Source organism: Dryas octopetala, chromosome 4, assembly GCF_963921425.1.
Source record: "Dryas octopetala chromosome 4, drDryOcto1.1, whole genome shotgun sequence".
Classification (NCBI taxonomy): Eukaryota; Viridiplantae; Streptophyta; class Magnoliopsida; order Rosales; family Rosaceae; genus Dryas; species Dryas octopetala.
The window spans coordinates 22,097,851-22,119,869 of record NC_141369.1 but is presented as its reverse complement, the minus strand read 5'-3'; the positions used below and the strand labels follow the sequence as shown (position 1 = coordinate 22,119,869).

Sequence of the window (22,019 nt, the reverse complement as noted above, 5' to 3'; positions counted from 1 at the left end):
CATAAAGTTAAAAGTAAAAATGCTAATCAAAAACTATGAAACTTGTCAAATTCATATTAATTTTCTCCACCTAATTTACTCACTCGTAAAACTCACTCAATGAAATTTGATGGACGGCTATTGAATCCCCACTATCTCAAAGACTCAAAGACTCAAACCACAAATCTCAACCTCACCAACCAACTCATTACATGATGTAACCCTTATATCCCTCTCACGGAAAAAAAAAAACAAATCCGATTCATAAGCTATGTGAAAAAATAGAGTGTGTTGTCATATATTAAAGATAAATAGCTTTATGTAAGTATTTATAAAGGTCTTAAGTTTTTTTTTCCTATTATCAATTGATTTTAAGATAAATACTCAAATTTTCTTTATAATATCATAGTAAATTCGCCTATATGTGTGTTATACCGAGTAAAAAATTTCGGCGTTTTGGAAATTTTTGGTTTTCATTTTTTGATTGGTTTAAGTTTATATTTGTCTTATTAATTATGATGTTCCTTCACATTTTAATCTCTCTTTACTCTTTAATATTCATGTGTTTGAATTTAATCATTTGTCTATACCTTAAATTTAATTTATCCGTACATGAATTTTTCAATTGTTCATATATTATGTAAGTTTAAACATCATACAGATATTATTTAACAGATTATATAATAATTTTGATGATTAAAATTTAGAATTTTTCTTTTATGATTCTAGTATTATAATTTGATAAAGAAACCAACTTTAGGAAAGAGAGAGAAAACAAGATAAACATAAGCTAAAAACACCCCCTCGTATATAACTCCCAAGTCCCAACCAAAACATTTTGTTGTCTATTAATTGAACAGGACATGCACCATGCCGGCCTTAAACCCCAAAGCTACTGAAATACAGAGTGTGTCTCTCTGTTTCTTCTATCACTTGCTCTTTCCTTGTTTTGACCAAACCATTACCGATTTACCAAATCTATATATGTAACCTTCAAAAACCATAATTAGCATCTTAAACAACCCCCCTTGGTCCTTTTTTTAAGTCACAAACATAATGAAAAACGCTCCAAGAAGCAAGTTTTTGCATTGTTTCCGACCAGTCGTAGATATGGACATGGACATCCAGCCTAAAGGTGTTAAGACTGTCGAAAATAAGGAGGATATGAAAGTTCCATTGACGAAATCCATGTCTTTGGATAGAGGGCTCTCCATCAATCATTCAGACAACTCCGAAATGCCTCATCGAAAAAACCGAACCTTCTCTCGGGCCATCAAAGCCGTAGTGTTCGAAATAATTTTGGTCAGTGTGATCTTTTTAGCTTCAGTTTTGATAGATAAGTACTGGGTTTGTTTTGTTCATGGGGTTGATAATAATTCTTGTATTTACAGGCCAAGAGAGTTCGTGATGGCAAAGCATATCGCCAAGACTCGTTTGGATCAAAACCAAGTTGTTCTTTGGATTTGGGCAGTGATGAATTGGTGAATACACGAGAAACCAAAACCAATTTGGAGTTGTTAGATTCATCTCCTTCTAGTGCTTCATCATCTTCGTCTTGTTCAAGTTCGTCTAAAAACTCATTATCAGACTCAACGAAACAAGAGCTGAGGACCCATGATGAAGACCCGGCAGTGAAGTCCAACAACTCCAAGAAGATTGAAATGGGTTCCTCTGGTTTCAACTCTGGCATGCACTTGCTTCTCATCAGCCTTGCAATCACAGTGTTGTGGGGTAGGCTCTGTGCAATTCTCTTCACATCAATGTGGCTCTACTTTTTGCCACAGCGCTCTGCCTGTAATCGCCACCAGCCGGAAATGGTGACGAGGAAGTGGTCAGAGGCAGAGTGCAGAGACAACAAGAAGAGGGTCATAATGGAAGGGTTGATTGAAAGGAACCACCACTGCAGAGACAGAGGAGGGCATTAACTCTTTGACGTGGAAATTCTTTATTTCGTGTTTGATGCAGTTTTCTCTGCCCTCTCTTTCTCTCTCTCTCTCTCTCTGCTTCGGAAAATTGAAGTTTTCTGAGGCAAAAGGACATAAGTTTCTTGTGCAGTTGCCTTTTTTGTTTGTTTGTTTCCCTATGTTGTATACATATGTTTAAATATAATATAAAGATAACTGGAAATAGTCATTGTCTCTGATTGTCCTTTCTACCTCTCCATAATATCAATATGGGATCATTGTTTTGGAAAAATGAATAACCATTTGGCATATTTCTATCTGGGGTCTCTTAACCTTTCCTTCAAATGAAGTATCATGATGATGTGGCATGATGGTTTGACATGTGTTTTTTTTCGATTTGCCATGTACTTGTGTATCAATGGAGCTTATATAATGCTTCTAATAAAGATGCTTTTCTCACCATTGTTTATTGAGGTTCCAAAGCATCTCCCAGGAGCATCAAAGTGGCTCACCTAAATATGAATGATTCAATGAAGTATCTATGTATGTTATTTGGTTGGTGCTTTTGGCATATAAATGTGCTAGAATGCAGCAGAAATTTCAGTGTCTTTGGCAACATTTTATACATGGTTAGATGTCTACCTTATTTTTCTCTTTTCTATAATTTATGTTATTTACCTTTAGCTTTAAATAATGTGGCAAATTAAGTTACCTATATGCATACGTTTCTCTTATAGGCATATAGCCTGAACTAAAATCACCCAGTTCATCCCATCAATATTATTATAGCATTAAAGAGAGGCATACAATTCTTTACTACCCCACCATAAAAGATGGTTGGATTTGGAACCATGCTAAGTGTCATAATACTGCGAATTCTAATATTAATGGGGTATAATTAAATGGGTGTCTGCCACGTTGGGTTGGAGGTAGTTGAAGCAAACGTTACTTCATTGAAGCTTGTTAAATCAAGCAAAAACTCTCAACAAGATTGAACGATTCCTTGTTTGTGCTGTGAACAGTGAGACTGTGAGTTATATAACTTATGAGAAAGGAGAAGGTAGAATGCAAGAAATAAGATTTGCATTGCATAACTCATAACTGTGCTATTATTATTTTAAAAACAAAAGAAAAAACTGTCTTTTACTCTTTTTCTTTACTTTAATTAATACAAGGAGCAACTACCAAGTGGCTGAGGCAGGGGTTATACGAGTTTCTGTCTCTGAGCGTAAAAGGAAGATGAGAAATAAAGGGATGGAGTGGTGTGCTTTATGCCTTTATCATGTTTATTGAAAAAGATGGAGAAAAGGGATAGTCCATGTACTTTGACTTTTTAAAAACCCCTAAATCTTTCTTTTATTTTTAAATTTTATATATAAAAGAAAAAGAAACCCTAAATCACATATTCCTTTCTGCATCCAACACAACAGTTATTGGGCCATTTAATTGAGACCCTGCACTCCGCCGTGTTGCTGCTTTGGATTTCACATGCTTCTTGAGATTTAGTAAAGGATTTGTATAAAAAGCAGCCCATAGTGATAACTCCTCCCGTGGCACCACCTACTCACTTTTTTATGGAACTCTTTCTACTCATCTCAAACCCAAAAGATTATTTTATGCCTCTTGCTACACTATGAACAAAGATGATATATTTAATTGAAGGAGCAGGGTATATTTGCTGTCCTAGCAAAAACAAAAAAAGAAAAGGGATTTGTGCAGAGTAACTGCTATCAATGAAGTACAGGGGGGAAAAGTGAAAAAATTGAAATTCGTAAGAGTAATATTTTTTTACATCAAATGAGGAAGCATGGTTAATTTGAACTGAAAAGTCCAGAAAAAAACCACCGTATGAGTCTGAGATGTCAGCTGGCTACGAAAACCGAACCTAGATCACTTTCAATAACTACACAACTTTTCCTAACAGAAGTACTGAAATACACTATTCTTTCTCCTTTTACCATTTACAAAGCTTCATGATGTAGGCAACCCAAATTCACAAAAGTCAGGAAGAAAAATGGTCTTATTTGTCATATACTACTTATAATGCGTTTTCCGAGAAATGAAGAACTCGTAATCTGGATGCCTATTGAAAACCATGACCTTATCCTTGCAAACGCAACCTCTAGCAAAACGTAATGCATTTTCCTCCAATGTTCTGAGCCTTTCTTTCAGAATTTCTGTGCTGTTAAAAGATGTAGGTAGTTTGGGTTCAAACCAGCATTCACCCTACAAGGGAAAAATGTCAATGTGATGACACTTATTAGACAATACTCAATCTGTTTCTAAGTGAGACTCTTAACAAATAATCATCCATCAAAGCATTACAGCAATAAAGTTTTACTTATCAACTTTGATGCTGCACGTAAAATCAGTTGTGTTATGAAGTATAATGTACTTTGGGGCTAAGGCAGAAGTCCCTAAACACATTTTATATACAAGAATGAAGAGTCTTTTTTTTTTTTTTTGGGGGGGGGGGGGGGTCTGAGAGTGAATAGTATGCATAACAAAATATGTACTCTGTAACTGCTAAGCCTCACACCTAGAACTTTATATAATTGTTGATGCCTTATAAATGCTTTGAAGCCTTCTGGTGATTAAGTTTTACATATAAAAGAGTGATCTTGATTATAATCTTGAACCCGAAAGATAAGAGTACTGATTTCTTACCTGTGCATTGTAGCTTTGCAATCCTAAAACAGGGGACAAAATGCGACTTGTATGCTTATTAGGAACATCAGTTGAAACAGGTCTCTGAACAAAATGCCCAAGTGAATGGTAAGTCAAAAATGATGCACGGAAGTGCCCTTCTGGAATTTGATATATGGGATACCAGGCCACTGAAAACCTGAAAGCCACATTAATCCAACTTTCTTAAATATACTAATATTAGTTATCAAACCAGAATTATGAGTAGCAGAATTGATTCTCACCATGATGCAGGATGTAAATCATGCAAATTCAGACAATCTAGCTTTGACGGGTCACCAAATACGCGATGATTAGAAGTTCCAACACCAATTAGCTCCATAATTCTGCAATCAATTAAAAATCAGGTATCTTTTACCTTGACATTTCAGGTCATAAAAAAAAAAAAAAAATTAAGATGCAAACTTAAGATAAGTGAAATTAAATGAGGAATCAAAAGTCAACTCAAACCAACATACTTAGAATAATTATTTGAATTTTGAAGTTCTCACTGCCTAACATACTTTTTGCCCTTTTTCTTTGTTATTTCAAACATGCATCAATCATATTGCATCATTGCTTTATTTTTCCAAGGTACAATAAATCCCATTTCTATATCTATTTAAAAGTTGCAAGAGTGAAAAGTTAGATCCTTATTTTTTCAAAAAGAATATAACTACATAAATTACAACAGAACAGCACACAAACGGTCAGCAAATATACATCAACCTTTGTGTCTTGCTGTACAACCTCCCTTAGTCTCAGCTCAATAATTAGGTTCCAGAATAAATTAATAATGTGAGTGTACAGAAACTAAACAACTACAGTTGTAAATGAATTCATCCAGTTTGATTACTGTTTCCAGAAACTTGATGCTGCAAGATGAATAGAATGTTTGATATAATTAAAAAAGGCAACATATCTTATCATAAGAGTTGCAAGAACATACTTATCATAAAATGGCTTTCGCAGCTGTGGCATCTCAGACTCAAAAAATTCAAATACAAGCTCAGAATCTGGTGAACAATCTAGACTCAAAGGGCCACTTCCATCATGCAGGACAACATCAAATGAACGAACAGGCTCCTTGACTGAGTCAAAGTTCTCTGTCTCTGCCTGAATACGGTTCAGCTCTGCTGCTTCTGAAGAATGTGTGGGAAATAATGTTTTGGAACCAAGGATGCGTGGTCCAAACAATTGAACAGCAGAAAGGGAAGGAACAAAATGGGCATGGAATGACATTGAATCAATGGGAAAACCATTGAGAGTTTCAGAATCACCTACCTTGACATCCAATCCGTAATTCCCAGGTTTCTCGTACCAGTTCCAAACAGTGCGAAGTGATGAATTTGGTATCTGGTGTTTGCAAAGAAAACTATGAGACAGCTGAGTATCCAAGCAAACAGAACATTCTTTATGTACGTATGAAGAAGCAATAACAGGAGCAGCGCAGTGGATGAACCTTTCAAACTCTTGAAGTGGAAACCCCCTTGCAAGCTGAACAGTCTCAGATGCTAATTGCATTTTGTAAGCAGCTTTTAAAGCTTCCACTGCCATTTGTGAGCCAATTAGGAACTGGACACTATCCTTTGGTCTTCTACCATTTGCTTCATAAAATTGACTTTCAATTTTCTGACCTTCTATTTCAGCAGCGGACTTATGAAATTTTGGGTCTTCATTATTAGACAAAGTCAGTTGATGGCTGGCTATGCAGTTAGTATCAAAAAGCGTAGTTGATGAAGAAAAAGGAATAGAATTTCCTACCAGATGGTTATCATTCAAACCCTTGCTTAAACCTGGTAAGTTAAGATTTAAAGCTTTGGTAATACCAGTCGAGCAAATCCCCTCCATTGGCCTGGACTCCTTTGTATCAACAGGAATCCACTTCTTAGTCCTTACTCCAGAGGTAACATCTTTCTTAAACATATGATCATTATAGGATTTAAACTCTGACCATGGTACACCGTCCACAGAACCATATAAACACCTACCAAATTCATGTTCCATGCTTGGAATCTTCATGAATTTGTATGGTTGAATACCATTTATCATACCTTGAGTAAATATGCTAGAATACATGGAAGATGAGTTTAAACAGCGTTCATCACCAAGATTTGCAACATGCTGACCATTGTAAAACGTTCTCCTTGCAGTACCTCTATTCTTGTACTGGTTCATATCAAAAGGAACCTGTGGCAATTCCTTTTGACATGAAACAAGTCCGTTTTTACCATTGCAATTCCCACGCTTAAATGAATTGGTCGAATTTCCCATTAATTTTTCATAGCCATTTTCTAAGCCTCCCAATTGACTTGGTAGTGAGACATATCGATAACGATTCCCATTCAACCTCTGTTGAGAAGCAGCCAATTTTACTGATTCATCCAATACTTTTCGGCTCACTCTCCCACACATAAATGGCTCTTTGTGTCCAATCTTTTTATATCCATAAGCAGCACTGTTGTGTCCAGAGAAAATCAATGAATCATTCTCCACCCGGAGACTATTCTCTTGTGGGTACACATGTTTAGATGCATATCTGTAACCTGATTTCTTCTTCCAATCCTTTTGTGCATCCCTATCATTATGCTGCCTCTTCTTCCAACCTGAATTTCTATTTTCCTTACCATTGTTAGTGCAGGGTTTGCGGCTTCCAGTCTTGGTATCTTCACAGACACTGCCATTAAAATCTCCAACCTTGCTGGATTGAAGTACACCACAGGATTGACTGTCCTGAAGAACCTCACAACTATCACTTTTCAGTTCATCAGGAAATCCATCATCGTTTCTCATCCTTGAAGAGCCATTAGAATTGTGCATACCAACTGATAAACCGTTCTGGGTAGGATCAGGAACCCCATGCCCATGTGATTCAGATGGAGGTTCATACTTCTTAGATGACTTTCTTTTCTTCTTCTTCTTCCACTTCTTCTCAGAAATCTTTCCAACAGAAATGTCCGTACATAAAGATAAAGGTTCGAATTCAGAATCCCCCGTTCTTTGCTTCATTTCCTTTTCGTTCATATTTCTTCCGACAAACCTAATCACACACCAAGAGGGAAACAAAAACCTAATCCAACGACACACCAAGAAGAAGTGTCTATGTTATTCTCAAGAAACTAGCACACAACACAACACAGCAATTCAATCTCATTCAAAGAAACCCTAGCATACCAATTTTTGTGTTTTCTAGTTTTCTAGAAAAAAGCCATTCTTTTTCAGTAAAATTCATAGAAAGTAAAGGGAGAAAGACATCAAGAACCACAGAAATTGAAATGAAACTATTTTCCATCGCATTATTTTCTTGCAGAAATTAATATGATTAGAGAGAAAATACCTGAGAGCGCGCGCAATGAAAGAGAATTTGAAAACCAAAAATTCGTTGGGTTGTGGGGGATGGTTTCTGGGGTTTAACGTTTGGAGGCTTTAGGCGCCGTTTACTATGGTGTGACGAAGGTGTACCATTGTTCATAAGTTCCGCTTTGTCTGTTTGCCACGTGGATGCAAGAATTTTCCAATAGAAACACGCTGTGCTTGACCGTTTGATCAATTTTATATCATACATAAATCTTATAAATAACGTACCTGTTTTTCCGATACCATTTGTTGTCTACTTGTCTGTTATATCACATTCTATGATTAAAATATAATTTTCAAAATTAACTGTCTAAATTTCATTTGTGCATAAAGCTTTATAATCTTATAATTCTTACCATAAAGAGTGTTTAAGATGGAGTTAGATTATAATGCCTTGAATAAATGGCAGTATTGTATTGATTGATATATATAGGATACAGTCACGTGTATACAAGAGTTGTTTGCAAACTATACCAAGCACATGATAACTATGCTAAGTATATGATAACTAGAACATCAAGCACATGTGTATTTACGGAGGTAAAAGTCTGGAAGAGGTAGGACTCTTCTCAATAGGAACACTAAATATATCATTGATTGAAGACTTAGATTAGAAGCAAGCCTCTCTGAATACCTAAACGATAATACAACATCATACATTCATACCTAAACAAAAGAAGCTAGATATATGTTACAATTATTTTTTGGGGTGGGTGGGATATATATGTGGCAATTACTTAAGGCATCGAAATCAACAACGTCCAAAATGAAACAAAAGGATCAAACCAAATGACCAAATAGAGAAGGCACATCATGTACTCATTTGATGCTCTTCAGATATCTTGGAGATGGATGAAGATTTGGTGCTTTTGGACTGAGAGGAAGCTGTTGATGTGCTGCCGGGTGCCTGTGAGCTCTGGCTTGAGGATGACTCAGTGAAGAAGACTATGTGCTCCTGGTTGTCTCCAAACACTTTGAAAGATCTTGGAATTGGTGGCATGTTGACATCCAAAACCCCCTCAAGGATCTGCACCACCTGTCCCATTGTTGGTCTCTCAGCCTCATCATCTTGGGCACACCAGCAAGCAACTCTACAAACCTTCATGAGCTCTTCTGTGTCAGCATTTCCCTCTAGCCTGGGGTCCAATATGCTTAACACATCACTTGATTCTCCACTGCTTATTTGAGTAGCAGCCCAAGTTGGGAAGAATCTAACTTTGCCATCTTCAGATGGCTCAGAATTTCGTCTTCCCGATACAAATTCGAAAAGCATCATTCCATAGCTGTAAACATCAGCTTTCGCTGTTACCGGCACTCCTGCAATCCACTCTGGTGCAAGATAGCCTCTTGTCCCTCTCATGGTTGTTAGAACCCTGCTGAAGTCCCTTCCAACAAGCTTTGCCAGGCCAAAATCTGCCACTTTGGGACAAAGTTCAGGGTCTAAGAGAATGTTTTCTGGCTTTATGTCACAATGTATGATGCAGTCTCTACATTTCTCATGAAGATAAGCCAACCCTCTTGCTGTCCCCAGAGCAATTTGGTATCTTGTTTTCCAGTCCAAAGCGTTTGGATGCTTTTCCTTGAAAAGGTGAGAATCCAAAGATCCATTCGGCATGTAATCATAGACCAACAACTTTTTAGTACCTTCGGAACAGAACCCACGAAGCCGAACAAGATTGACATGTTGGATTGTCCCAATTGTGCTGACTTCTGTTCTGAACTGCTTCTCTCCTTGGCTAACACTTTCAAGCTTCTTTACTGCTATGACAGATGAATCCGGCAATGTCCCTTTGAAAACAGAACCAAAACCCCCTCCCCCCAATTTCTCTGAGAAATTCTTGGTTGCATCTTGCAGATCTCTGTACCCAAAGGCCACCAATGTACCCTCTACTGCTTTTCCTAATCCATTCACTCTCTTTCTTCGTTTCAAGATTGCAAACACAATAAGGCCTAAAACAACTGATATCCCAGCAGCTGAGCCCACCACAACACCAATAATCAATCCCTTATTGCTTTTAGCTTTCTTAAACTCAGAAGCTGCAAGCCTGAGATATAAGGTTTTCCCATCACTATCTCCTGCCGTGAGTTGTTGCAGATCCAAGAGTTCTCCACTCCAGGTTGAACATCCACTGCTGTCATAAGCATAAGCTGTGCAATTGCAGTTATTGAAGCAGATTGATCCACAATCCTCAACACTCCCAACCTCCACAGATTGTTTGTTTTCAGGCAATGACATGCTTGGCATTTCCAAAAACCGGTCTTGCTTCCCATTATCATGAGTATCATTTCCACACTGTAGATTGGTTTTTCTTGAACACCCACCAGAAAAATCCTGCAAATCCCAATCACTCCGTGACTTTGCCCCAAAACCCCTCAAACAAGTACAGAAGGGCAAGGATTTCTCATTGCAACTGCCAAATGCTCCACAATAGGCATAGACTTCACATTGTTTTCTCGGTTGAGACCAAAACAAATTCCATTGCTGGGAAGGCTCCAACCATGACAGTTGCTGAATCTGGCCCGAGATATGCATCACGAATCGAGATATAGTTTTAGGATTATAAACAGAATAGGTGAAATAACTTTCGTTTTTGTTTGTAACATAGCTGAAATTGTAGATATAATTCAGCCTCATTTCAGGAACCAAGCTGAAAATACGAGATTTTTCATCCCATGATCCACTGTTCCAATACTGTCTAGACATATTCCACAGTATGATATATGAATTGCTTCCATTTGGGTCTAGCTCAAGAGAGAAAAGACCTGGTGCAGGGTCCTCTAAGTTCTTCCATGAAGTGAGCAATTGGGTTTGATTGGTAACAGTGTTGAAGCCAATTCTACTTCCTGGTAGCCATGTATGGGCTGGATGATCAAAACTTTGCCATAAAGGCTGTAATGATGAACTAGACCCAGCTCTTAAGACAAGGTTTCCATTATCTAAAAGAACTGCTTGTATAGGACCTGAGGTGGTGGTGGTGGAGGTGACATTTGTGGACCAAATTGGACTTTTGGATTCATTAAAGAGGACTAAATTACCATCTGAGATCCTAAAAACTGAAGAAAATCTATCAGAAACTGGGTGTTCCCTATTTGCCACCCAAACTATGGTCTGCTCAGATACTACTTTCTTGTAGTACCACATGCCTATGTAGTAGTTTGAAACATTACCTGGTTTGAAGAAACCCAGTTCAAAAACTCCACCTGCAGAGACAATGGTTTGATCACCAGAGAGAGATTGGTTTGCTGTGATGGTATCAGCTGCAAGGGAGATTTGGGTCTTGAGACATAGGCATAATAAAAGTATGGAAAGCAAGAACCTTGGCTTGGTTTTGGCATCCATGGCTGCACAACAAACATATGCAGACAAGTCCGATACTGTCTGTACAAGAAGTTGAATTTAATGAATGAGGGAGAGAAAGTGAACTACAAAATTTCTAACCCCTATTATCTAATGGGCTTTTGGTCATTTGGTAGAGAGGGGATTTGCTTGGTCAGCTGTACAGGTCCTGTCCTACAGTCATCTACTCATCTCGTCATCTCGTGCCCATCCGTGACTAAAAGTCAAAGACAAGCTTTTTTTCATTCTTTGTGCAAGTAAATTTTTGTCATCTTTAGAAGATCGGTCAAGTGGTCAGAAACCATACAATATGATTGGACCACATAACCATGCTGTATGTGAACAAATTTTGATGCAATATTATCTAGCTTTGTCCGCTGCAATTGACCAGGTCATGTTACACTAACAATTCTATCATATGGTAAGATACATGTACGCCTTATTATTTACCTTTGGGCAATTCAACATATCATCAACAACAATTTGGTCATGACCAATTTTATCATCTACCCAATGTATGAACAAAGTTTGGAAATTGGACCCAACAACCATGTTTTTCCTTTTATTTGGCCGTGTTGAAAAGTTTCACAAATCACTCTTTTTCGTTTGGTTTGTAATGCTCATTTTTATTGTAGTATAAGTAGAAAAAATTATTATATGTAACCGATACATGAAGATCTTTATGTGGTGCAATTAATTCAACGTGTTTTAATATGGGTGAATATTATTAATACTATGGGCCAGTTTGGTATTGCTGTGAGAAAAAACAGCAGTAAAGTAAAACAGCTGTGAAGTAAAGTCAGTTGTAAAGTAAAGCAGTTGAGTGTTTGGTAAACTATGTTTTCAAAAGTGTTGTGAGTGCAAAAAATAGTATCAAAGTGTTTGGTAAATGTTAATATAAAAATGTTGTGACTGTGTATAATTACTAAAATGGACATGATGCTGAAAGTGTATTTCACTTATTTGTTTGGTAAAAATAAAATATTTTTTTACTTGTTTTTGAATTTTTTGACTACAAATTTTTATTAGCATTAATTTTTCTAAGAACAATATTATGAAATAAGTATGCATATTATTTTTTTTAGGTATATTATAATTTTAATCGTATAAATAAAATATTATAATTAATTATCGCAATATAAATATAACTAACAATGGATATATTTTTTAATTTAAAATAAACAAATAAAAATTATAGAAATCAATGAGGGTATTATGGGTAAAATAAAATATTCATTGTTGTTGTGAGTCACAGCAGGTTTCTAGGGCAGCTTTCAAAAGCACCTAGAAACCTACTTTCTGTTTTTGCTGTAGGGAGTTGAGAATTGTGGGGAAAAACAGTTTTTTATTTTTTTACCAAACACCAAAACTGCTGTAGGTAATTAAGAATTGTCATCCACAGCAGTTTTTGGGTTCTCCACCATAATCCCAAATGAGGCCTATATCCTATTAATATAAATATATCGTTTAATAATACATTTATACATTAAATTAATTACACTATATCGTTATATATCGAATACACGCAATGATTTTTCTATAAGTAAATATCCTTTCTTCTAGGGCAAATCTTTTTCAATCAAGTAAAAGTACCGTCTTTGCAACTTGAGGCTGCTGGGAGTTCACCAGAATCACCACTGGGGTTCACACATGCAGAAGCAATCTGAGCCGTTCATTTGTTTTTCATAATAAATGTTCCAACCTGCCTTTGTACTTGAGTGGCAGTCCAATAATAAAGGCTTACATATTTGATATGGACATGACTATGAGAGATTTACAGCTAAATCCAGCTTCGTTGTTATTGAAAATAAATAAAAGATATAATTAAGGTCGTCGCCCGTGGACAGTGGCATATTCCACAGTAGCTGTAAGAAACTCTGAGAGGCAATTCTTTCCGATTCTGTTTCTTTCGTTCACACTACAGTTTTCTCTTTGAGACCCAAAGCCCTGGTTCTTCCAGTAACCAAAGACGCTTCCACCCTCCAATACATCACCAGCCTCTAGTGATTTGTGACCCTACATCTTGGGGGTCAATCCCTTTAATTGGGTGGTTTGTGACCAAGGCTACGTCTCCTCCACCTACAAGCCTGCCATTTGCTGAAGATATTGATCTGATCTGTATCCAAGGTATGCATGTCCATGTCATATATTCATCTGTTATATATGACTGTGTCCATGTTAAGATATTGGCTTATTAGCCTTGGACCACAACACAAGTCACATTACATTGCCGCAATTTGGAACAGGGCAACTCAGCTAGACCAAAAATTCAGAGATATCACACCTCACTCTTAACTATCTCAAAGTCAGTGTTATAACCATGCGGCTCGGTATAGCTTGACTCTAAAATGATGAAAAGAAGCACAAGCATAAGAAGTGCTTTGATTTGGCTACATTGCAAACTCAAGGGCTCAAAGGTAATAAATTCGCCCCTTAATTATAAGGTAACATATTGCCAAGAGTGTGCGTATCAAATACAGGAATGGAGCTTGGTATGACACAATCACTTAAAGGGTGAGAATTCCAACTTATTTGACAGATTGAAGTGGATGTGTGTGAATTATTATTAATTACCTTATGTTAATAGCGCAAGTGTTAATAGGGATACAATGATTGGTGTTAATTGAGCCTTTAATTTAGAGCAGCTGGAAAATGGTCTGGACTATGGAGTCTCAAGGAGAAGGAGGAGGATGTTGGTGGGCTGAGTTCTGAAATTTTTGTATCTTGTCCTTGGAGGTGTCAAGCTGGCCTAGCACATTTTATTCATTCCTCTACAATGATGTTTCAGGCTTCACCAGCTTATAAGTTAATAAGCGCACCTGAATTGCTGCACCAAACAAACTATAAGGCCCAATTTAAGCCTTTAACTTTAAGCGACAACATCTGGACATACAAATCGTGAAGCCCAATAAAGCCCAAGTAGAGTTTTGCAAGAGGTTGGCCCAACAATAGACACATTGACCCTCTATCGACCTTCTGGGACACGAATGGTGACTGCATTGTTGGAATAACTGGTAGATGATTGAGAAAAAGAACCAGCAGCAGTGCAATTCCTTTGTGTTGAAAAAGCAAGTTCTTTGGAAGGTGGAAGTGATGTAGCTTCGTTGCCCTGCAGCATATGAATTACCGACGACATTGTTGGTCGATCAGCTGGAGCTTCTTGAACACACAAAAGCCCTACATGGATACACCTCAAAGCTTCATGTGGACGGCATTGTTGCAGATTTTAATACGATTAGAGAGAAAATATCTAAGAGTGAGAGAGAAAGCAGAGTGTGCGCAATGACAGAGGCTTTAGGCGCCACTTGCTATGGTGTGACGAAGGTGTGCCATTGTTAATAATTAAGTTTCGCTTTGTATGTTTGCCACACGGATGTAAGAATTTTCTTACGGACCCGCCACGTTGATACTTGACCGTTTGATCAATTTTATATTATACATAAATCTTAAAAATAACATATGTGCTTTTTTAATAACATTCTATGATTAAATTATAATTTTAACAGTTAGATTAATTTGTTGTCTACTTGTCTATTATTATCACATTTTATGTTTAAATTATAATTTTCAAAATTAACGGTCCAAATTTCATTTGTGCATAAAGCTTTAATGAATTAATCAAATAGGAACACTAATTATATTATTGATTGAAGACTTAGATTAGAAGCAAGCCTCTCTGAATACCTAAACGGTAATACAACCTCATACATTCATACCTAAACAAAAGAAGCTAGATATATGTTACAATTATTTTTTGGGGTGGGTGGGATATATATGTGGCAATTACTTAAGGCATCGAAATCAACAACGTCCAAAATGAAACAAAAGGATCAAACCAAATGACTAAATAGAGAAGGCACATCATGTACTCATTTGATGCTCTTCAGATATCTTGGAGATGGTTGAAGATGCGGTACTTTTGGTCTGAGAGGGAGCTGTTGATGTGTTGCTGGGTGCCTGTGAGCTCTGGCTTGAGGATGACTCAGTGAAGAAGACTATGTGCTCCTGGTTGTCCCCAAACACTTTGAAAGATCTTGGAATTGGTGGCATGTTGACATCCAAAACCCCCTCAAGGATCTGCACCACCTGTCCCATTGTTGGCCTCTCAGCCTCATCATCTTGGGCACACCAGCAAGCAACTCTACAAACCTTCATGAGCTCTTCTGTGTCAGCATTTCCCTCTAGCCTGGGGTCCAATATGCTTAACACATCACTTGATTCTCCACTGCTTATTTGAGTAGCAGCCCAAGTTGGGAAGAATCTAACTTTGCCATCTTCAGATGGCTCAGAATTTCGTCTTCCCGATACAAATTCGAAAAGCATCATTCCATAGCTGTAAACATCAGCTTTCGCTGTTACCGGCACTCCTGCAATCCACTCTGGTGCAAGATAGCCTCTTGTCCCTCTCATGGTTGTTAGAACCCTGCTGAAGTCCCTTCCAACAAGCTTTGCCAGGCCAAAATCTGCCACTTTGGGACAAAGTTCAGGGTCTAAGAGAATGTTTTCTGGCTTTATGTCACAATGTATGATGCAGTCTCTACATTTCTCATGAAGATAAGCCAACCCTCTTGCTGTCCCCAGAGCAATTTGGTATCTTGTTTTCCAGTCCAAAGCGTTTGGATGCTTTTCCTTGAAAAGGTGAGAATCCAAAGATCCATTCGGCATGTAATCATAGACCAACAACTTTTTAGTACCTTCGGAGCAGAACCCACGAAGCCGAACAAGATTGACATGTTGGATTGTCCCAATTGTGCTGACTTCTGTTCTGAACTGCTTCTCTCCTTGGCTAACACTTTCAAGCTTCTTTACTGCTATGACAGATGAATCCGGCAATGTCCCTTTGAAAACAGAACCAAAACCCCCTCCCCCCAATTTCTCTGAGAAATTCTTGGTTGCATCTTGCAGATCTCTGTACCCAAAGGCCACCAATGTACCCTCTACTGCTTTTCCTAATCCATTCACTCTCTTTCTTCGTTTCAAGATTGCAAACACAATAAGGCCTAAAACAACTGATATCCCAGCAGCTGAGCCCACCACAACACCAATAATCAATCCCTTATTGCTTTTAGATTTCTTAAACTCAGAAGCTGCAAGCTTGAGATATAAGGTTTTCCCATCACTATCTCCTGCCGCAAGTTGTTGCTGATCCAAGAGTTCTCCACTCCAGGTTGAACATCCACTGCTGTCATAAGCATAAGCTGTGCAATTGCAGTTATTTAAGCAGATTGATCCACACTCCTCAACACTCCCAACCCCCACATATTGTTTGTTTTCAGGCAATGACATGCTTGGCATTTCCAGAAACCGGTGATCTTGCTTCGCATTATCATGAGTATCATTTCCACACGGTAGACTGGTTTTTCTTGAACACCCATCAGAAAAATCCTGTAAATCCCAATCACTCCGTGACTTTGGCTCAAAACCCCTCAAACAAGTACAGAAGGGCAAGGATTTCTCATTGCAACTGCCAAATGCTCCACAATAGGCATAGACTTCACATTGTTTTCTTGGTTGAGACCAAAACAAATTCCATTGCTTGGAAGGCTCCAACCATGACCGTTGCTGAATCTGGCCCGAGACATCCATCACGAATCGAGATATAATTTTAGGATCATTAAAGAAATAGGTGAAATAACTTTCGTTTTTGTTTTTAACATAGCTAAAATTGAAGATACGAGAATTGTAGATACGAGAATTCAGCCTCATTTCAGGAACCAAGCTGAAAGTACGAGATTTTTCATCCCATGATCCACTGGTCCAATACTGTTTAGACCTATTCCACAGTATGAAATATGAGTTGCTTCCATTTGGGTCTTGCTCAAGAGAGAAAAGGCCTGGTGCAGGATCCTCTGAATTCTTCCATGAGGTGAGAATTTGCCTCTGTTTGGTAATTGTGTTGGACCCAATTCTACTTCCTGGTAGCCATGTATGGGTTGGGTGATCAAAACTTTGCCATAAAGGCTGTGATGAACTAGACCCAGCTCTTAAGACAAGGTTTCCATTATCTAAAAGAACTGCTTGTATGGGACCTGAGGTGGTGGTGGTGGAGGTGACATTTGTGGACCAAATTGGACTTTTGGATTCATTAAAGAGGACTAAATTACCATCTGAGATACTCAAAACTGAAGAAAAACTATTAGAAACTGGGTGTTCCCTATTTGCCACCCAAACTATGGTCTGCTCAGATACTACTTTCTTGTAGTACCACATGCCTATGTAGTAGTTTGAAACATTACCTGGTTTGAAGAAACCCAGTTCAAAAACTCCACCTGCAGAGACAATGGTTTGATCACCAGAGAGAGATTGGTTTGCAGTGACTGTATCAGCTGCAAGGGAGATTTGGGTCTTGAGACATAGGCATAATAGAAGAATGGAAAGCAAGAACATTGGCTTGGTTTTGGCATCCATGGCTGCACAACAAAAATTTGCAGAGAGTGGACTTGCTTGCTCAGCTGTACAGGTTTTAAAGTTATCTCGTGCCCATATGTGGCTAAAAGTCAAAGTCAAGCTTTTTTTTTTTTCCCAAATCCCAGTATTCCATTCTTTGTGCAAGTAAATTTTGGTCACCTTTAGAAGATCTAGGTCAAGTGGTCAGAAACCATACAATATGATTGGACTACATAACCATGCTGTACCTGAACAAATTTTGATGCAATTTTGACCATATCTATGGATCATCAGCCCTGCGTATGTAACAAGTTGGAAGGTTCCATCTTGACCTCTGGTCTCTTCTTATGGTCTTCCATGAGCACAGAAAAAGATGATATCATTGTCAATAAGTTTTGGGATATAGAGTTGGTAGCCATTAATTGGTAGACCGAAAGACTAACTGAAAATTGAAAAGCATTTGTAAGAAACATTCAACTATTCAAGTCATTGGTGAGACTTGAGAGATTCAAGTCATTGCTCATTTTTGTTGTTGTATGAGTAGATATCCTTTCTTCTAGGGCGAATCTTTTTTTTTTTTTTTGGTCAGATAGGGCAAATCCTTTTCGATCAAGTAAAAGTACGTCTTTGCAATTAACTTGAGGCTACTGGGAGTTCACCAGAATCACCACTGGGGTTCACAGAGAAGCAATATGAGCCGTTCATTTGTTTTTCATAATAAATGTTCCAACTTGCCTTTGTACTTGAGTGGCAGTCCAATAATAAAGGCTTACATATATATGGGTCATCAGCCCTGCGTATGTAACAAGTTGGAAGGTTCCATCTTGACCTCTGGTCTCTTCGACTCTTCTTATGGTCTTCCATGAGCACAGAAAAAGATGATATCATTGTCAATAAATTTTGGGATAGTTGGTAGCCATTAATTGGTAGACCGAAAGACTAACTGAAAATTGAAAAAGCATTTGTAAGAAACATTCAACTATTCAAGTCATTGGTGAGACTTGAGAGATTCAAGGATATAAGAAATTTTGAAAATTCTGACACCAAAAAAAAAAAAAATTGAAATGGGGGAATGGGGATCATAGTTTTGCAAACTTGGGTTTAAGCATGGATAGGCTCCCCTCCTCATTTTCGCAGGGCCTCTCTGTTAGAATATTAGCAGGCCTGGGCTGTTTTGTAGTTGTTTCTTGTTGTTGGGCCTCAGGCCCTGAAAGCACCCAAAAAAGAAAGCATACTCTTAACATCAATATGGGATTGCGAAAAGTAATTTCTTACCAAGATCACCGTTAATGCGTTTCAAACAAGAAATCATAGGCCACAAACGAAAGTACGAAAGTTACCAAAGATATTTACTACCATGCATCCATGACGAGAATTCACATTTTTTTGACTTCTTGAAGAATATTTAATATCATACATTCACTCACTTTTTTATTTGGGGTAAATGTCATTTCAAGTTGAATACATTAAATAATTGACCGAACGATCAACATAAAACATGTATTAATTAAGATTGAAGATATATATATATATTACTGTCTTTTTTTCTGCACTTGTCTTTGTCATCCAATACCGATTACTTATTTGATATGGACATGACTATGAGAGACTTACAGCTAATCCAGCTTCGTTGTAATTGACAATTTGATAGCTAGCTAGCTCTTAGCTTCTTAGAGTTGTTTTCTACCCCAAGCTGGCAAAAAAAAGCAGGTTAGCTTCAAGGAAATGCCGGTCATGTCTTGGTCCTCAAACCTCACTCACAGTCGTGGACAATCAATATTTTGCTTTTTGTTTTTGGCTTTTTATTTCTAGTTTAATCAACTAATAAAAATGATAGTTTCGCATGCATAATAACAACAATTAGAAAGTTACACAAACCTTGGTTTATATAATAACGTGACATCCAAATCATGCAACACGCGTATAAATTAACAAAACAGACATGTCATCATCAATCATCACAAATCGTTACATCGATTTGCAAATTATAGCAACCTTATTTGTTTTTTGTTGCAATGTGGGCCAAAAAGGCCCAAATAATAGGAACATGAAAAATGAAACGTTTTTTCTCTCCACCAATGAATCCATGACCTTTACTTAATGGTTCAGATAATTGTTAGTTCAATGATATGATGGCCAATTTGTCTCATCAAAGGCCTCATTCTGTCATTCATAGTAAAAAGTAGATAAATAATTTATATAAAAAAAATAGATAAATAAATAAAAGATATAATTAAACTCGTCAGTCGTCGCCAGTGGACAATGGCATATTCCACAGGAGCTGTAAGAAACTGAGAGAGGCGATTCCTTCCGATTCCGCTTCTTTCGTTCACTCGACAGTTTTCTCTTTTATACTCCTTTCCCGAAACTTCCATCACTTGTTAAAGTGAAGTAGGCAAGGACTAAACAGTAATTTCCGACATGAACCCACCCGCCGTACACGTCCAACCGTCCTCGCCACGCTTCCCGCCAACCACCACCCCGACCTCTGGGGCCCAGCGCAAGGTCGCCATCGCCGTCGATTTGAGCGACGAGAGCGCCTTCGCTGTCCGATGGGCCGTCAACAACTACCTCCGACCCGGAGACGCCGTCGTCCTCCTCCATGTTCGTTCCACCAGCGTCCTCTACGGCGCCGACTGGGGGTCCGTGGAGCACGGAGACGACGCCGTTTCGGAAGAGTCCCAGCAGAAACTGGAGGACGACTTCGACACCTTCACGACGACCAAGGCGGCGGACCTGGCCCAGCCCCTGGTGGAGGCCCAAATCCCCTTCAAAATCCACATAGTGAAGGACCACGACATGAAGGAGCGCCTCTGCTTGGAGGTCGAGAGGCTCAGGCTCAGCGTCGTCATCATGGGGAGCCGAGGCTTCGGCGCCGGCGTCGCCAAGCGGGCCAACAAGGGCAAGCTCGGGAGTGTGACTGATTACTGCGTGCACCACTGTGTGTGTCCCGTTGTGGTCGTCAGGTATCCGGATGACACCGACGGTGAAGCCGATGCCGGCGCTGCCGCCAAGCTGGTGGAGCTGCACCCGGTGCTCGAGGAGGACCCGGAGTACATTGATGCCTCCGATGATGAACCCCAAGGTTTGGGACTTGCTTGGATTTTTGGATATTTATTTACAATTTATTTGCTCGGCTGAAACTCATGCAGTCTATGAATTTTCTGTTATGCAGAAATTGATTAAGGCAAAGCAGGATAGCTTGAAGATTGAAGGGTGGCTGCAAAGGAAATTTGAGGATTTTGTAAAGTTTTCCTGTTGGGGGATCATGGATGTATGCCTTGTAATTATGAATGGTGTCAATTACTCTGTAATATATAGTGCTGGTGTCTCTATAATCACTCTCTATCTTTTGTTTTTATTTAAGCTTAATCCAAGGCAATTCTCTGTTGTTTTATCTAAACCAGTTTCTCTATTCTTTGAGCATTCATTGACAATTCTTCAAAGTCAGCTGTCTATTTTATGTTTCCTTTACCTTCAAGTTTCATCTTTTCACTCAGAATTATTCACTACTCTCCAAGCAAGCATTGTTCCTTTCTTCAATATACATGGTTTCATATGTAGGATTTACAATTCTCATGTGAAAGGAAGAGTAGTGAATAATTTTCTTGAGTGTTAATTACTTGGCTATTTCATCCGTTTTTTTGGTCACATTCTAGGACATCAAACTCTTAACGTATCATAGTCCTAACCTATTACCGCACACTCTCTCAACTATTCGAGCTAGCCCTATCCTATCCGTTTCAACTGCAAATGGAAAGGATTCTATTCCAGGACTCTAAGGCCATGTTTGTTTCACCTTCTAAACATGGACTGGCTTAGTTAAGACTTTAAGCCCATGTTTGGTGAGCTTAGGATTAGAAAAAATGAGGCTTAGTGAATCCTCTCCAACTTAAATCAGCCTTCTTAGGTGGGCTTAATGAAATCCGTGAAAATGTGGAGGTTTAGCTAAGAACCTCCTTAGATGGGTCTACCTAAGACCAAACTTAAAAATCAGAACACACTTCATCAATTTCATATCGAGAACAAACTGAAGGAGAAAGTGGGCAGCGGCGACTTCATCACTGTGGGCAGCGGCGACCGACGAGAAGAACTTGATCTACTGGGACCAGATTGGCTTTCAAATTCTTATTTCTTGATCTACTGGGACCAGATTGGCTTTCAGATTGACGAGAAGAACTTGATCTACTGGGACCAGATCTACGGCGACCGACGAGAAGAACTTGATCTACTGGGACGAGAAGAACTTGATCACTGTGGGATATTCTTATTCAAATTCTCTCAACCTCTCTCTCTTTCTCTGTGGACCAGATTGGCTTGAATTGATCTACTGGGTTATTTGGGATTAATATATTGAATTGATGGCTTTT

General features: G+C 38.4%; 5 protein-coding genes across 6 annotated transcripts; 2 read left to right on the top strand and 3 right to left on the bottom strand.

Annotated features, from left to right (window-relative positions):
- The first annotated feature begins 825 nt into the window (after window positions 1–825).
- On the top strand, window positions 826–2,035 carry LOC147288234 (uncharacterized). The gene is made up of 2 exons (XM_086242378.1): window positions 826–1,281; window positions 1,371–2,035. Exons 1-2 carry the CDS (start codon window positions 1,036–1,038, stop codon window positions 1,902–1,904), a joined length of 780 nt encoding a protein of 259 aa, XP_086098504.1. The 5' UTR covers window positions 826–1,035; the 3' UTR covers window positions 1,905–2,035.
- Window positions 2,036–3,738: 1,703 nt separating this feature from the next.
- LOC147288233 (uncharacterized) lies at window positions 3,739–7,944 on the bottom strand. Its single transcript, XM_086241838.1, has 5 exons — window positions 7,906–7,944; window positions 5,518–7,638; window positions 4,814–4,915; window positions 4,551–4,728; window positions 3,739–4,109 (listed from the first exon to the last, which is right to left on the bottom strand). The coding sequence occupies exons 2-5, from the start codon at window positions 7,590–7,592 to the stop codon at window positions 3,918–3,920; spliced, it is 2,547 nt and encodes an 848-aa protein (XP_086097964.1). The 5' UTR covers window positions 7,593–7,638; window positions 7,906–7,944; the 3' UTR covers window positions 3,739–3,917.
- A 556-nt stretch (window positions 7,945–8,500) lies between these two features.
- Window positions 8,501–11,381, bottom strand: LOC147288232 (S-locus lectin protein kinase family protein). Its single transcript, XM_086241709.1, has one exon. The coding sequence runs from the start codon at window positions 11,263–11,265 to the stop codon at window positions 8,737–8,739; it is 2,529 nt and encodes an 842-aa protein (XP_086097835.1). The 5' UTR covers window positions 11,266–11,381; the 3' UTR covers window positions 8,501–8,736.
- Window positions 11,382–13,088: 1,707 nt separating this feature from the next.
- On the bottom strand, window positions 13,089–17,896 carry LOC147288231 (G-type lectin S-receptor-like serine/threonine-protein kinase At2g19130). Of its 2 annotated transcripts, XM_086240396.1 has the most exons (2): window positions 15,438–17,826; window positions 13,089–14,478 (listed from the first exon to the last, which is right to left on the bottom strand). In XM_086240396.1, exons 1-2 carry the CDS (start codon window positions 17,668–17,670, stop codon window positions 14,228–14,230), a joined length of 2,484 nt encoding a protein of 827 aa, XP_086096522.1. In that variant the 5' UTR covers window positions 17,671–17,826; the 3' UTR covers window positions 13,089–14,227. The 2 variants fall into 2 exon arrangements, with proteins under 2 accessions (XP_086096522.1, XP_086096521.1); XM_086240395.1 differs by lacking the exon at window positions 13,089–14,478 and having other exon boundaries at window positions 15,024–17,896.
- A 1,948-nt stretch (window positions 17,897–19,844) lies between these two features.
- On the top strand, window positions 19,845–21,046 carry LOC147288230 (universal stress protein PHOS32-like). The gene is made up of 2 exons (XM_086241130.1): window positions 19,845–20,734; window positions 20,825–21,046. The coding sequence occupies exons 1-2, from the start codon at window positions 20,071–20,073 to the stop codon at window positions 20,833–20,835; spliced, it is 675 nt and encodes a 224-aa protein (XP_086097256.1). The 5' UTR covers window positions 19,845–20,070; the 3' UTR covers window positions 20,836–21,046.
- Window positions 21,047–22,019: the final 973 nt, after the last annotated feature.

Bases quoted from the DNA above. Each gene is read 5' to 3' on its own strand.
- LOC147288234 (XM_086242378.1), top strand. From the start codon at position 1,036: ATGAAAAACGCTCCAAGAAGCAAGTTTTTGCATTGTTTCCGACCAGTC. The intron at 1,282-1,370 runs GTCAGTGTGATC...TTGTATTTACAG, and splicing joins TAGTGTTCGAAATAATTTTG to GCCAAGAGAGTTCGTGATGG.
- LOC147288233 (XM_086241838.1), bottom strand. From the start codon at position 7,592: ATGAACGAAAAGGAAATGAAGCAAAGAACGGGGGATTCTGAATTCGAA. The intron at 4,729-4,813 runs GTGAGAATCAAT...TGTGGCTTTCAG, and splicing joins GATTTACATCCTGCATCATG to GTTTTCAGTGGCCTGGTATC. The intron at 4,110-4,550 runs GTAAGAAATCAG...TTTCCCTTGTAG, and splicing joins TGCAAAGCTACAATGCACAG to GGTGAATGCTGGTTTGAACC.
- LOC147288232 (XM_086241709.1), bottom strand. From the start codon at position 11,265: ATGGATGCCAAAACCAAGCCAAGGTTCTTGCTTTCCATACTTTTATTA.
- LOC147288231 (XM_086240395.1), bottom strand. From the start codon at position 17,670: ATGGATGCCAAAACCAAGCCAATGTTCTTGCTTTCCATTCTTCTATTA.
- LOC147288230 (XM_086241130.1), top strand. From the start codon at position 20,071: ATGAACCCACCCGCCGTACACGTCCAACCGTCCTCGCCACGCTTCCCG.